Source organism: Ammospiza caudacuta, chromosome 25, assembly GCF_027887145.1.
Source record: "Ammospiza caudacuta isolate bAmmCau1 chromosome 25, bAmmCau1.pri, whole genome shotgun sequence".
NCBI lineage: Eukaryota > Metazoa > Chordata > Aves > Passeriformes > Passerellidae > Ammospiza > Ammospiza caudacuta.
The window spans coordinates 7,489,217-7,502,754 of NC_080617.1; the positions used below are offsets into that span (position 1 = coordinate 7,489,217).

General features: G+C 51.1%; 1 protein-coding gene across 2 annotated transcripts in view; it reads left to right on the plus strand.

The window, feature by feature from the left end:
- ARID1A (AT-rich interaction domain 1A) overlaps window positions 1-13,538 on the plus strand; it is a 53,149-nt gene that overhangs the window by 24,007 nt on the left and 15,604 nt on the right. For both annotated transcript variants that reach the window (XM_058819633.1, XM_058819634.1), the window contains exons 5-6: window positions 12,417-12,657; window positions 12,924-13,013. In XM_058819633.1, coding sequence (XP_058675616.1) covers window positions 12,417-12,657; window positions 12,924-13,013 — 331 coding nt within the window. The remainder of the gene's footprint in view (window positions 1-12,416; window positions 12,658-12,923; window positions 13,014-13,538) is intronic.

The window sequence follows — 13,538 nt, forward strand, 5'->3', positions numbered from 1 at the left end:
TTTAACCCTGAGTGCTCTGGTCTGCAGGTGCTGCCTAAAGCAGTTCATTCTGTGTTCTCTGTGTGCAGAGTCTGAAGTACCTCACTGCTCTCAGAGCAGGCCCTGGCCTCCAGGAAAATCCTCATTTCTACCTGATTTTCCTGTTCCTTAGCCCACTGTGGCACTGGTGACTGGCATTGGAGCATCAGTGGGCTTCTCTGGTCCAGTCTGGCTGAACAGTTGGTGAAAAAGACAAATTCATTGGTATCTGGCGTGAGAAAAATCAGTCCCACGTAGCTCCTTCCTTGGCAGATGGAGAATTGGATTTTCTTTGGCATCCTAAATCTGAATGTGCAGTGACCAGTTGAGGATGAGGCTAGTGCCCAGTGTTTCAGCAGGTTTTGGGCCAGAGTAGTTTAATTTTGTATTAAAACATCAAGGAAACAGAGAAGGGTTGAAAGTTTAGGTTAGCTTGCACAAGTTGGTCTGTGCCTCTGGCTTGGAAGAGAAGTTTGGAGCTGCTGAGTTCCAATTTTGCTGGTAACTTTTGTTCTAACCAGTAGGAAGTGAGTGAGGTTTCATTTTTTTCTTTAGCCACTGGCTAAGTCAGTGCTGGGAGCTGCAGCTGGATTGGCCAGAGGAGTGAGCTGTGTGTAGAACTGAGTTATTTTTGCTCCCAGCCATGAGAACAGCTTTGTTACCAGCCCCTTGAAATAATGCCTTCAGATTGTGGGTACAAATTGTCACCCAAAATATAAAGTGATTCTAGTGCTGACCACCTAATGGGAGTAGTTGTGGGTTGTTGCTTTTTCTTCGCTTTTTTTTTTTTTTCCTTTTTTTCCTTTTGGACCTTGATTACAAAGATTTAATTTGTTCTGAGGCCTGGGGGGAAAAAAAGAATCTTTTTAAATAGCATGTTTCTTTCCACTCTGCCTCTCCACAAGTTCTTCCATGTGACCCATCTTCTGGCGAGCAGCTCAGGAGAAGGGAAGGCACTGAAGTAATTGAAGCAATTGCTGTAGCTCAGAAGGGTGGGAAGTCCTTTCAGAGGCACTGCTGATGGAGCCTCCCTGGATCCCACTGATCCCTCTGCCTTGGATTATAGGAATTAGGAACCAGGCTTTGCAGAAGTGGCTCCTTCTCAGCACCAAGTGGGAGTTTGTGTTATACCTTGTGGTTAAATATATTTGGCCCTTTTCAAGTTGTCCCCTCTCCTGAGCAGTCTAAGAAAAGAAATCCATCCCAGCTGCAAGAGTGGAGGAACCTAGAAACAAGGGAATATCAGGTTTTCCTGGCTTTACCACCAAATAATTTGCATTTAAGAAATCAAGCAGTCTTTAGCTTACCCAACCCTGGTGTATTTTTGGCCTTTCTCTTCCTTAGTAGGCAAAAAATTAAAAAAAGGAGACTCACTTGTACATCTTTCATAATTCCTTGTTGTCTCTTTGGGATCCTGTAGGACAGGAACAGCACCAGCTGAGAAGGGCTCCAGACAGGGATGCTGTGGGGTGTTGAAAGGCATCTCTGGGATGCTGGCAGCCAAATCCTTCTTTCAGTTTGCAGTGATCAATCTCCTGCACAGAGTTTGGCCTGGGGATGCTCAGGAACACAAGATCTCCATGGAAGGGCACTATCAATTTCTTTTTATCTTCCTGATATTGCTCAGTCTGTCTAGTTGAGAAAGTTTTATCCTGCTCAGGAGGATTCCCAGATCCCTGTTTTGCCATTATGGATGACTTAGAGGAGCAGAGTTTGTTTGTGGGCTTTTAATTTTATTAGAGAGTCCTTAGCCCTTTTCCAGGTCTGGTGGGTGCTGTGGAAAAGCTCATTGGGTATCCTGGAACTGGGGCAAATCATGCCATGCATCATCTTTAATTAAACAGGGATCAGCCCAGCAGGAAAAGGAAAAGGAGGTTCTGCTTTTTGGGTTCTTGGGAAGTGTTGAATTTATGTGCCTTTACAAGTCCTTGGCCTTTGCACATGGATATTGTGCATAGTGTTCATGTTGGAATTCAGGGCAATAAAGGGAATATTCCTTGGGCTGGAGCATCACCCTTCAGGAGGTGCTGGTCCCCTGGCAGGGACATTGTCAGGTTGTTCAGCTCTGGGATCTGCCTGAGGAATGTCCTGTGGATCCCTCTGGGTGGGGCCTTCAGGATTCCTTCCACAGGATCGTGGTTGTTGTGTCATTAACCAAACTTTCTCCCTGGTGCCTTGTAAAGAGCCCTGCCTCCCTGTGAGTGTCCTGGCTGCTCTCCCTTCCTGTGGCAGGCAGGCTGAGGAATTTCTCTGTAAAATTCACTCCTTCCCCAGGGAGTCTCCATCAGGATTGCAGCCAAACTAAACTTAGATTGCAATTGCACAGGAGAAGTGGAGTAGAGTATTCTGTGTCTGGGTGTAATAGAGGAATAGTGATCCTTGGGATAGATCTCTTTCTCCCAGGAGATTCCCTCGTTTCTTCTCCTTAGCAAAAAATTCTTCCTGGAGAGTTGTATCCAGTTTATTCAGTGCTAGCTTGGACTTTTGAGTCTTGGGTTTTGAGGCTGAAGGAGTCACACATTTCCAGGTAAAAAGTTCCTTTGTGCAGCCATGGAAGCAGCTCTGGGGGAGGCAGATTGGATCCATTTGGGTTTGGATTGCAGATCTGCTCTGCTGCAGGGCTCTTTGGAGTGTTGGGTTTGTTGGGAGGGATTTTCTCTCTCATTATGGAACATGGGACAGGTTTTACCTCGCCCCAGTCTCTCTCATGGGCTGCCTTGAAGGAGTTCCTGATGTCTTTGGGAAGGATGTGGGGCATGAGGCAGGGGTTCCACCAGGCTGTTCATCCCTGCCCAGCCACAGAACTTGGCATCTCTGGTGTTTGAGCTCCCAGGTTCGCCCCAAAAGCCATTAATAAACCAGGAGGACAGAGTCTGGCAGGGTTTTGCAGCTCCTGACACAGCAAGGTCATGTTTAAATTTTTGTGGCAGCAAACTGGGCAGCTGGGGCAAAAATTTTGGAATTCCTACCCCAGAATGTTCTTCGTTTGGTCAGTGTAGTGGTGAGCCTGAGGGAGAAATCTCCTCCCTGTCCTGGACAGTTTATTTTCATCTTATTGTAGAGTGGGAACAGTTTTAACCTCAGTATTCTGCTGTTTTGCCCTGTTGGGAAACCATTTTGTTTATTTAGTGATGTTTCACTCTGGTTCATATGTGAATTTTGATCTGAAAAGTGTCCTATCAATGGCAGAAAGGATTTTAACCAACTGAAAATATTCCTGATCCAAGGTTCATTTCTGGGTGTGGGTTCTGTCCTTGGGTCCTTGCAGTGTGGATTGAAGGAAATGAGGTTTTGTTGGGTAGGGAGAGGAATGAGGCTGCAGAGCTTTGGCAGAAAAATCTTGTCAGTGAGTGTCCCCAGCAGTTGTGGGGTGGTTTTGGTTTGATTATCTCTCCCTCAGCGGAGCAGTTGCTGAGCTGGGGCACAGGAGGCGTTCAGGAAGCCCTGCTTGGGCTCTCCATCCTTTCCAACTGGTCATTTCAGCTGCTCTGGGAGTGCTTGAAGTGGAATAAAGTTGAGCTCTGTCAGCTGCGTCCCCTGACCTGGAAATAATCAATGCAACAGGCTGAAATGCAGCACAAAACTGTCAGAGCTGCCATGGAGGGAGGCAGGCAGCCTGCTTCCTTAAAATTTCAGTTTAAAATGAATAATTTCGGCAACTTTTTCAGGGGGCAGGAAGAAGGAACCTTTTATAGTTGAATCTGCTGGTCACTTCAAACCCCTCTTTTTTTCCCTCTCCTTTTTTTCTCTTTCCATATGGGACTTCCTGCTTCTGTTTGGTTTGTGTTTGGCCTTTTGAGCTCCTCTTATTGCTTGCCTTAGGAGAGGGATTAGCAGTGTGTGCATTTCAAAGCAGGGCAGCACAGTGGATATGCAGATAAAGCCACCAGCACCCCGGGCTTCCCCAGGAGCACCTGAAGCTCTGGCAGTGCAGATCCCTGCCTGCCTTCAGTTCGTGCCATCTGCAGGGTTTTATCCAGGCTGTGGTGATTCTGTAAGGTAAAAATGTATTTTTCCTTGTTCAGTGCTCCTCTGCCCAAGGTTTGCATGTTGTGTGACTGTGGCCAGCATTCCTGCATGGCTCCTTGAGGAGGCTGTGCCTTTTCCCCCAAGTTTGTATATTTTGTTAGCTGTGCAGAGCATCCCCAGAGCCACCCCGACCTTCAGCTGCTCAGTGACGCCTTTCACACTCAGCCCTGCCCCAGGGCAGCTTTGCTGTGTGTCCGTGGGGCAGTTCTCTGTCCTGGCACCCCTTCCTGGGCTCTGAGGGGAGCTGATCCCCTGTGCCAGGGGTTCTCCCCTCCGCAGAGCATCCCAGGGGAGCCGCTGCAGGAGCTGTGCTGTGTGCTGCGCTCAGTGCCGGGCTCGTTTCCTGTTTCTATTCTGGGCTAGAGCAGCTCAGCTCGGCTTCCTGCCTGTGCCTCTGCATTCCCCACAGCCCAGCCCTTCCCTCACCCGCCCTGCTCTGGGCAGCACAGCTGGGACCCCCATGGGACCCTCCCTGGGCCAGCCATGGGTGAGCGCTCACTGCTGGGCAGGAGGGGCTGCAGGGTGGGCAGCCCCGGCCGGGGGGCCTGGCTGTGCTCTGGGCTCTGCTGCTCACATTGCTGTGTGCCATGGGCCCTGAGCCCCTTCCCCAGGGCAGGGTGAGCCCCTTCCCCAGGGCAGGGTCAGCCCCTGCTCTGCCCAGCCCCTGCTCTCCCAGCCCCTGCTCTCCCAGCAGCTCAGGCTGCAGGCTGGGCAAGTCAGGCTTTCACTTCCTCTCTGCTGCTGCCTTTTAGGCTCACTGCACACCCTTTAAAAGGTACAGAATCCTCTTGTGAGTCTGACATTTGATGCTCACCCTCTTCCCTTTTCATGCAGATCAGCCCTGCCAGACAGGAGCCCACCGTGCTGGGCGGGAGGGGCTGTGCTGGTGAGACCCTCCTCTGGAGGGTGTTCAACCCTGGGGTGCTTCAAACACCTCCACACCTGAGCTCTCATTCCAATTTCCCTCTTACTGTGCTTCTGGCACACTGGATTGACTTGTCTTGGAGACATGTGGGATCATAAATACCATGGGGAAAACTCTTCCCACGTGGTGCCCATGTATGGGGCACGGCAGGGGCCCAAGCTTGGGATGCTCCTATGGGCTGGGATGGGTCACACCAGGATCCCAGTCAGCCCTGGGAACTGGAGGAGGTGTAGGATTGGTTTTTATTGCAGTTTTGAATCTGGAAAGAAGAAGCTTCTATTAAGGGAAAGGGAAAAAAAAGGTTTAATTTCCTGAAAGGACAAGAAGTGACATCTCCAGGCATGGACTGTTCTGGCGCCCTGACCCCGAGGGCAGCCTGGCCTGGGCCAGGTTTCCATGGATATGGTGCCTCTTCCTGTGCTGCTCACTGCCCTGGGCCAGGAGCAGTTCCGTGATTCCCTCCAAACGTGTCTCAGCCTCCCCATCCCACCCAGAGCAGCACCCAGGCCTGGGGTGGCACTGCAGACAGCTCTGGGGATGATGCCCCAGTGCCAAGGGGCCAAACCCTTCCCACAGGCTCCAGGGAGTTTTGGAAGGAGCTGCAGCCTCCAGCTGTCTCTTAGAATCCATCCAGGATCACAGACTGGGTTGGGTTGGGAAGGACCCTAAAGGTCATTTGGTTCCAACGCCCTGCCACAGGCAGGGACAACTTCCAGGGGAGGAACCACTGGATTCACCACACTTGCAGATGCCTGAGACCTTATAAATCTTGTTCTGTCCTAAAATCTTCCTCCTGCTTTTTTAGAAATTGATTCTGTCACTGTTAATTGTTTCAGAGGCTGATGAGAATACTAAAAGCTGATTTATCTTAAAGTCCAAAGTATTGCCTGAACCGGGGCCTTCTAAATTTTGTAATAATTTCAGCCTCTTGCCTTTGCTGCTTCCCTTTGCCCACCGTGGCTGGGGAGGTTGGCAAGGTGGCGCAGTCACATGCTGGGATGACTAAATGCTCTGGAGTGTCAGTGTGTGGAACATGAGCCTGGAAAGTGCCTTCCAGAGAAGCTGGGCAATGGGAATATCCTCATGTCTGGCAGTGCAAGGGGAGCTTCCTGCCTCCTTCTGATCCTGGATTCTCTGGGAGCTGGGGCTCATCTTCAGACTTGGATGAGGAGATGTGGAAGGAAAACAAAAGCTCTGTGAATAGGCAGGTCTGTCAGCTGAGGCCTGCACTCATCTCCCTCCTGCACCTCCTTTCCCACTGATGGCTTGGAGATCCCTGCATCCCCAGACCTGCCAGAAATCAGGGAGAGCATCCCCTGGTGCTGCTGCCATGTTGCTTCCTCCTGTGCCCAGATCCTCCTGCCTCTTTCCTGAGCTTATTTTGGGGTCAGAGTTGCTGTGGGGGCTGGAGGTGTCACCCTTCTGTGCTGATGGATGGGACAGCTTCTGGGACAGCTGAAGTGACACCACCCTGGCTGGGAAAATTCGGCATTTTTGTGCTGCTTTGGATGTTTGATGTGGTACCAACCTTTGTGTAAAGCTGGGAGTCCTTTTTGTCAGCTGAGCAGCCTCCAAAGGGTTAAGTGGGAGCTCCTGTGTGGGGTTTTGCTGCTGCACCTCGCAGGGTCCTGTGGAAGAGCCCGGGTGGGAATGCTGCCCTTCCACACGGCGCTTCTCCCTCCAGCGACATCTTGTTCTGTGGATGAATCATGGTGCTCCTTCTCCACTTTGTGCTGCAACCACAGCTCTGAATCTCTGCTCTCCAAAGACGGGGAAGATGAGATTTGCTCGCCTGCTCCATGCTCGGAGCGGGAGGAAAGCCCCCTCGCCCTACCCTTTTTTTTAATATATTTTATTATATTTTATTTTATTTTATTTTATTTGGAGGGGGAAGAGAAGGAGGGGTGGCACGGGGAAGGAGCAGGAGATGTGATTAAAGCTCCTGCCGAGGAGATCTGTGGGAGTGGAGTATCGACCTCTGAAAAATCAATGGCTGCTGCGGTAGCTGTTCCGCAAGGCTCCGGTGCAGGAATGTGGCACAGCCAGCAGCCCTTCCTTCCCCTGCCCTGCTCCTGCTCCATCCCCAGCCTGGTCCCTGCCAGCCCACCACCCTCACCCACCTCTCCTGAGCTGGATTAGAGCAGCAGCTTATTTTTGCAATCAGAGTAAAATTCCTCGTGTGGCACCGAGCCCCTCCTCCTGCCAGCCTCCCTTCCCTGCAGTGCAGCTCGAGCCAGCAGCTTCTCCCAGTTTGTCTGAAGCCAGCCTGGAAGAATGAGCTTTTCAGCTTCTTTTTTGAGCAAGGAAACTGCACGAATCTCTCTGGCATGTTCCAGTCCCCATCTTAGGTTTGTAATTGCCAGCGCTGCTGCCTGAGAGGAGCTGGAACTCCTTGGAAGGGAAGGGAATATGGACTCTGCAGCAGAGCCTTGCTGAAGCCTTGCTGCTGTTTGTTTTAGTGGGCAGGTGTTTTCCCCTTGAAGTAGTAAAGTCTAGCACTTCCTTCCTCTCTGTAAGGACTGTGGGGATGGGTGAGTGGCACGTGAGGGCTCCAGGTCCTTGTGGCTCACTCAGTTTGGTACCAAACTCGATGTTTTTTCTCCTGCTGAACTCAGTTCTTGTTGCTCTCATGTCATCCCTGCTCAGATCAGAGATGGAACTTCCAGGGACATATCCAAGGGGCCAATCCCAGTGATTTCATTGCAAATAAATCCCTTTGTTCCTTCTGACTGCTGGGCTTGTCCCATTTTGAAGGAGGGCGTCCCCTTTGTGTCTTGTCCAGCGCACGCCCACACCAGGAAGGATCCTGAAGGTGCTTTTGGTGCTGGGAAGACGGACTCGTGTTCCTCTCCACAGTGACTGGTGGTGGAAGAGCAGAGTGAGGGGAATCATGCCATCCCTGGCACAAGCTGCATGTTTTTGGGATAGGACAAGACTTGGAAAATCTCTGTTCTGACTCTTGATTTGTCAGCTTTGGGGACACTGGATGAGAAATCTCTCTGGATGACAAGCATCAGCTGGGTTTTTACCTGAGCTGAACTTGTTCCCAAGCTCCAGCTTCTGGTTTATGCTGGGGGAGCAACCTGGAAGAGGCACAGCAGGAAGGCACTGGGGCTGCAGGGCCTCTCCAGACCCTCCTGTCACATCTGGGAAAACCTCAGGTTCCTTTGTGGGGGTGCTGTGAGTGGAGCATGGGGAAGTCTCCAGGAGAAAGTGTTCTTTGGAGCATGAGAGGCAGGATTTGTCTGTACTGCCAAAGGAGGAACGAGTCTATCCATGTCCCCAAAATAGCAGGGAGATCCTGCCAGTCAGCTGTGTGATTGTTGTGATAGAGAGGATTGAGGTATTTTGGGTGTGGAAATAAAGGGGAAGGAAAGGACAAGCTTGTGATTTTTAAATGTTGGTAGTTCTTGAGTAAGTGGAAAAGCAACTGCACAGAAAAGGAGCTTGTAATAGAAAGTGAGTATTTCAATCAGAAGGAAGGAAGAGGCTTTTTCCCTTTCAGAAAGAACTGGGGAATAAATTTAGCCATTGTTCTCTGGTCTTGCTTGTGAGCATCCTATGGAAACAACTGGCCTTACAGAATTTATAAACTGCAGCACATGCCCATCTCAGACCATAATTTCCCTGAGTGCTGTCTGGCGACCTGATGGTGTGAGATCAGTCCCTGTTCCCCCACACTTCCCACGTGGAAGGGCCGAGGCTGGGACGGGCTGCAGTCCCTGCTCAGGAATCCCTTCTGCTCTCTGGTCAGTCTTCCTGCTCCTCCAGGTCAGTGGGATGGGTCGGAGCCGAGCCTCAGTCTCTCTGCTCCTCTGGGACTTTGTTACCTTGATCTTAAGCGTTTCTGGCTGTTTCATCTCTCTGTTTGTTTAACAAATGGGCTGTATCAGATAGAGGGGTGCTGGTTCCTGCTGCCAGATAAAAGAATCCCGGCTGTTTGCAGCACAAACCCTCGGCTCCTTGTGCTGCCAGGCCGGGACTCGCAGGGATTTGTGCGCAGGCTGAGCTGCCCTGGCCCCTGCAGCAGGGTCTGTGTGTGTGAGCAGGAGGTGCTGTGCTGGTTCCTGCTGTCAGCAGCACTGACAGCCCCGCGCTGGCACCGGCCCTGCTCGGGCATCCTCTCTCTCTCACAGCTGGAACCGCTCCCTCCCCGGGTCCCCGTGGGCTTCCGCTATCAGGTCACATCCCAAAATAACACTGGGCAGTATTTCAAGTGAAGAAACTCAGGCTTTGGGGCTGCAGCCAGCCTGGAGTGTGAGATTCTGTGTGAAATAGTTGGAATCCCTCCAGCGTTTTTTGATCTGCATGGCAGATGAGCAATAAAATGCATAAAAAACACATTGGAAACACGTGAGGAAATTCTCCAGACCCTGACGTTTCCTTGAGTTGGCAGAGCTGCTGCTGCTGAGCCTCACCTCCTGTCTGGGCTCCCCGGCTGTGCTGTGGGAGAGGGGAGAGCCCTTGTGCTGCTGCTGTGCCTTCCCAGGGCTGCTCCTGGTGCTCGTGGGAGGCAAATAAAACCTCGCAGGCCCTCTGCTCTTGGGCTGCGTCCAGAACCCCCTGACGGCAGCAGGGCTCCATTATTTCCATCAGGTTTCGTTGGTTTTAAAGGTTCTCTGCTAACAGGCTGTGGGGAGATGCAGGGATTTCCTTTTCCCCTGCTTTGGGGGTGGCAGAGCTGGAGGTGTCTTTCAGGTTTAATTAACCCCTGGTGCCCTGGTGCTTGACATCCTGAGAGGGAATTTGATGGGAGGAAACCAGCTGCCCCCTGATGAGCTGCTGGGGCTCAGACACTCCAGTCCATGTTTTCTCCTTCCCCTTGCAGGAGTTTCCCTTCTGAGCAGCACAGTCCTGCTGAATAACACACTCAGAAAATGCTGCTGTGCTGGCAGAACCCTTCTTTGGTGGGAAATTACTTTATTGTTGGAATTCATAAAACTTACTTATCTTTGGAGGTGAAAGTCACTTCAGGAGTTACTCAATTTTCACGGTCCTGTTTCAGCTCATGTCCCAATGCTGGGAAAGGGGGATGTGTATTTCACTTCCAACTCATTGAAACTGATAATCTGGGAGCCTGATGCACAGCTGTAGCTCTGGGGGTCCCTCTGGGGGTCCCTCCTGGTGTGTCAGCAATGGGGCACAGCCACCCAGGACCCACCTGCTTCATTAAAATGGGATGTTTTTAAATGCCTTGAGTACTAAAGCACTGATGCACAGGCAAGGTGAAAGGCATGAGCTCTGCAGATTGTTATCTGCTTCTTAGGAGTTAATTTTCAAACCGTTTTTAACGTTCCTTCATTTTATGTCTTTCAGATATTTGGTGATTCAAAGTAAAACCACCTTCATGTATTGAAGGGACATGCCAGTATTTCCATCCAGTTGTAGGCTGGACTGAACTGGTTTCTGGACATTGTGATCCCTTCATGGGCTCTGGGAGAAATCTCTTTGTGTGTCTTGAATCAGTGGCTGCAGTTGGGTGCAGTAAATCTCAGTGAGAGGAGTGTTTTGCTCTTGATTGTTTGTGTTGGTTGATGCTTTTTAATGCAAAATGTTGGAAATAATGTCTCTTTACTCCCACTTCAGATGGTTTCTGCAGTAGGAATGTGGGATTTGTCAAAGTTGTCCAGGGAAAAACACCCAAATAGCTGCATAAAGGAGCAATGCTTTTGATGTTACAATAGGAAAGTAGTGAAAATTGCAAGAGATCTCATACACTATTTTTAGGCTTTTTCTGCAGTTTTTTAGCTTTCATTGAAATAAAACAAAGCTTTTTTTTTTTCCCTCAGGAAGATAATACTTGAGCAGTAGGCAAATACACCTCAGAGACTGTGGTGAAGGAAATGAGCTCTCCAACAGGAGCAGTAATGCAAGGGGAGGGAGGACACGCTCTGCACTAAATCATCCCACCAAGTGTCTGGGCTCTGCAGCTCCAAAGTAACGCTGGCCAGCATTTGTTAGAAGCATTTTGTTCAAATTCCATTAAAACAGAGGAAATTGCTGTCCTGGAGCAGCTGAAGGTGGTGCTGAGGCCCAGCTCTGCCCTCTGGATGTCCCAGTCCCACGGGGTGATGAGGTGCTTGGGCGTCACCGTGTTGGCTTTTATTCCTCCACAATTCCCCTTCTCCCTGAGTTCCACATCCTGGCTGTGCTGTCAGAGCCTTTGCACACCCCTGGCAGGCAGGGTTGGGTCTGGGGGCTCTGCTCCCCCAGGCTGATGAGTGCAGTGTCTGTTCCAGGTCCCTGTGCACTGCCAGGGCTGGGAGCACGTTCCCTGCCCTGCTGCTGGACCAGGAGCTGTGCTCTCAGTGGGAATGGAACCAGGCTGGCCAGGTGATTTATCAGCTGCCTCGGCCTTTCTCCGTGGGGTTTAAATGAGGTTGGCTCTGCTTGTGCTGCTCAGCTGAGTTCTGTGCAGGGAGAATGACCTGGGATTCCCTCAGGGCTCACCCAGAACCCTTCTGATCCAGAGCTGATTGCTTTGGAAGACTTAGGAGGGGTAAGTGAAGTCCTGGTAAGCTTTGGCCTCCACTTCTTCACCTGCCGTGATCCTTTGAACCTCTGGCAGCGATTTTATCTAATCCCTGGAATAGTTACAACTTCCCAGCTTTCTGTTCAAATAGGCTGCCACTTCCTCTGGCTGGGGCTCTCCTGACTCATTGAGTGCAGGCCAAGCCTGAGCAGCTGATGCACCTTGTTAGCAGCCAGCCAGCACAATTGGGCATGCTGGATCTGATCTGCACATCAGCTCCTTGGAATTAGCCCCATTCCACACTTGCCAGCTGGTTCTTGATGCTGTGGCAATTGGAGGGTTCAGCTCTCTTAGGCTTTTTGTGCTTTTCTTCTGCAAGGTGAATACATGCAGGAGGAAGGGTGTTTTCTAGCCTTGCCTTTGAGAAAAGCTAAACTTTACAGGTGGATGCAGTAACTGCTAATTTTTGCTGTCTTTGAAGAAAGGGAAGTGGGAACCCTGAAGAGTATTTTATGGTTTTCTTTTAAATCTCTGTTTAGTTTGTTTTTATCCATCTCAAGTGAGTAGTTTCCCACCTCATAGGAGGTTTATGAATTAATTATGGTGAGGCAGGAGTTTTCTGTCTTTCAGAGGCTGAGCCACGTTTCCCTTCCAAGCCACGATCACATGGACTGTCTCCTGTGTTTGCAGCTTTACGTGTGCTGTTGATGCATTCTTTACCTTCCCACCTCTGAACTGAATTAAAAGGAAAATTAGCCGGTTGTTTGGGCCAGCAGCAAGCCAGCTCAGGAGCTCCTGGGTTCAGGCTGGCAGCAGGATAGGACATGTCTGGCAGCAGCCTTTGGTACCAGCAGCAAACAGAGTTCACTGACTCCTGAGTGCAGCATGCCCAGGGACAGATGCTCCTCCTGAGCAGTGTGAGAGAGCAGCCCCGTGGCTCTGTGGTTTCTGATGTGTTTCTGTGCCCTGCAGGACCTGTCTGGTTCCATAGATGACCTGCCCATGGGGACCGAAGGAGCCCTGAGCCCTGGAGTAAGCACATCAGGGATTTCCAGCAGCCAAGGAGAGCAGAGTAACCCAGCTCAGTCTCCTTTCTCGCCACATACCTCTCCTCACCTGCCAGGCATCAGAGGACCCTCCCCCTCCCCAGTTGGATCTCCAGCCAGCGTTGCTCAGTCCCGCTCCGGCCCCCTGTCCCCTGCTGCAGTCCCAGGTAACCTCTCACCCTGGCTCTGCTGGGGCTGAATTGTGCTGCCCAGAGCTGCCCTGGGTGCTCACTGAGCTCCTCTGAGCTCCTTGGTGTGTGTGAGAGGTTTCTGGGGTGGATGAGGTGCTGGAGAGCCAGCAGTGCCCTTGCTCCGGCCTGAGTGACCGCTTGCTGCTGTTCTCCCCTTGTCCTGGGCTCGTCTGGGGCTCTGGGCTGTGCCTGCTGGGTGTGTGGGGGTCTGTGCTGATGGTGTGTGTCCTTTTGTGGCCCAGGCAATCAGATGCCTCCCCGCCCTCCCAGTGGCCAGTCGGACACGATCCTGCACCCCTCCATGAACCAGTCGAGCATCGCGCAGGACCGAGGTGGGTCCCACCCTGCTGCCTCCAGCTCCCTGCCCTGGGCACCTGGCTTCAGGGGGCTGAGCACTGGAAAGCTGCCCCAGGAATACAGGCTGAAGTGTTGGGGCGCCTTGCAGTAAATTCAGCTCTTGGTGGCTGTTTGGCCTCTGAATGTTCCTTCCAAACTGGTGCTTTGGCTTCTAAGATGTTTTCTCTGGCTTTTTAACATGCTTTAAGCTTCAAAACAAGGGGTGCTCACAGCAATATTGTGTGCCTTTGCACTTTGAGAGAGTAAAATTTTGGGGGGAAAAATGAATGTAAAATTTCAGCTCTCCTGGCTGAAGGTATAGAGTTGTCACCCTGAGAAAAGAAACAAGTGAAGAAAAACCAAGAACAAGAAGCCCCAAGGATTTGCAGAGCTGTACTGGCTTCTGCTGTGACACTAAGGGTTTTTTTTCCTGACTAAAACAGGAAATTGGATCTGTTATCTGCTCAGATAACACAGGCTCCTTAATGCAGCCACTAAAATGTGTGCAGGCTGCTGCTGGA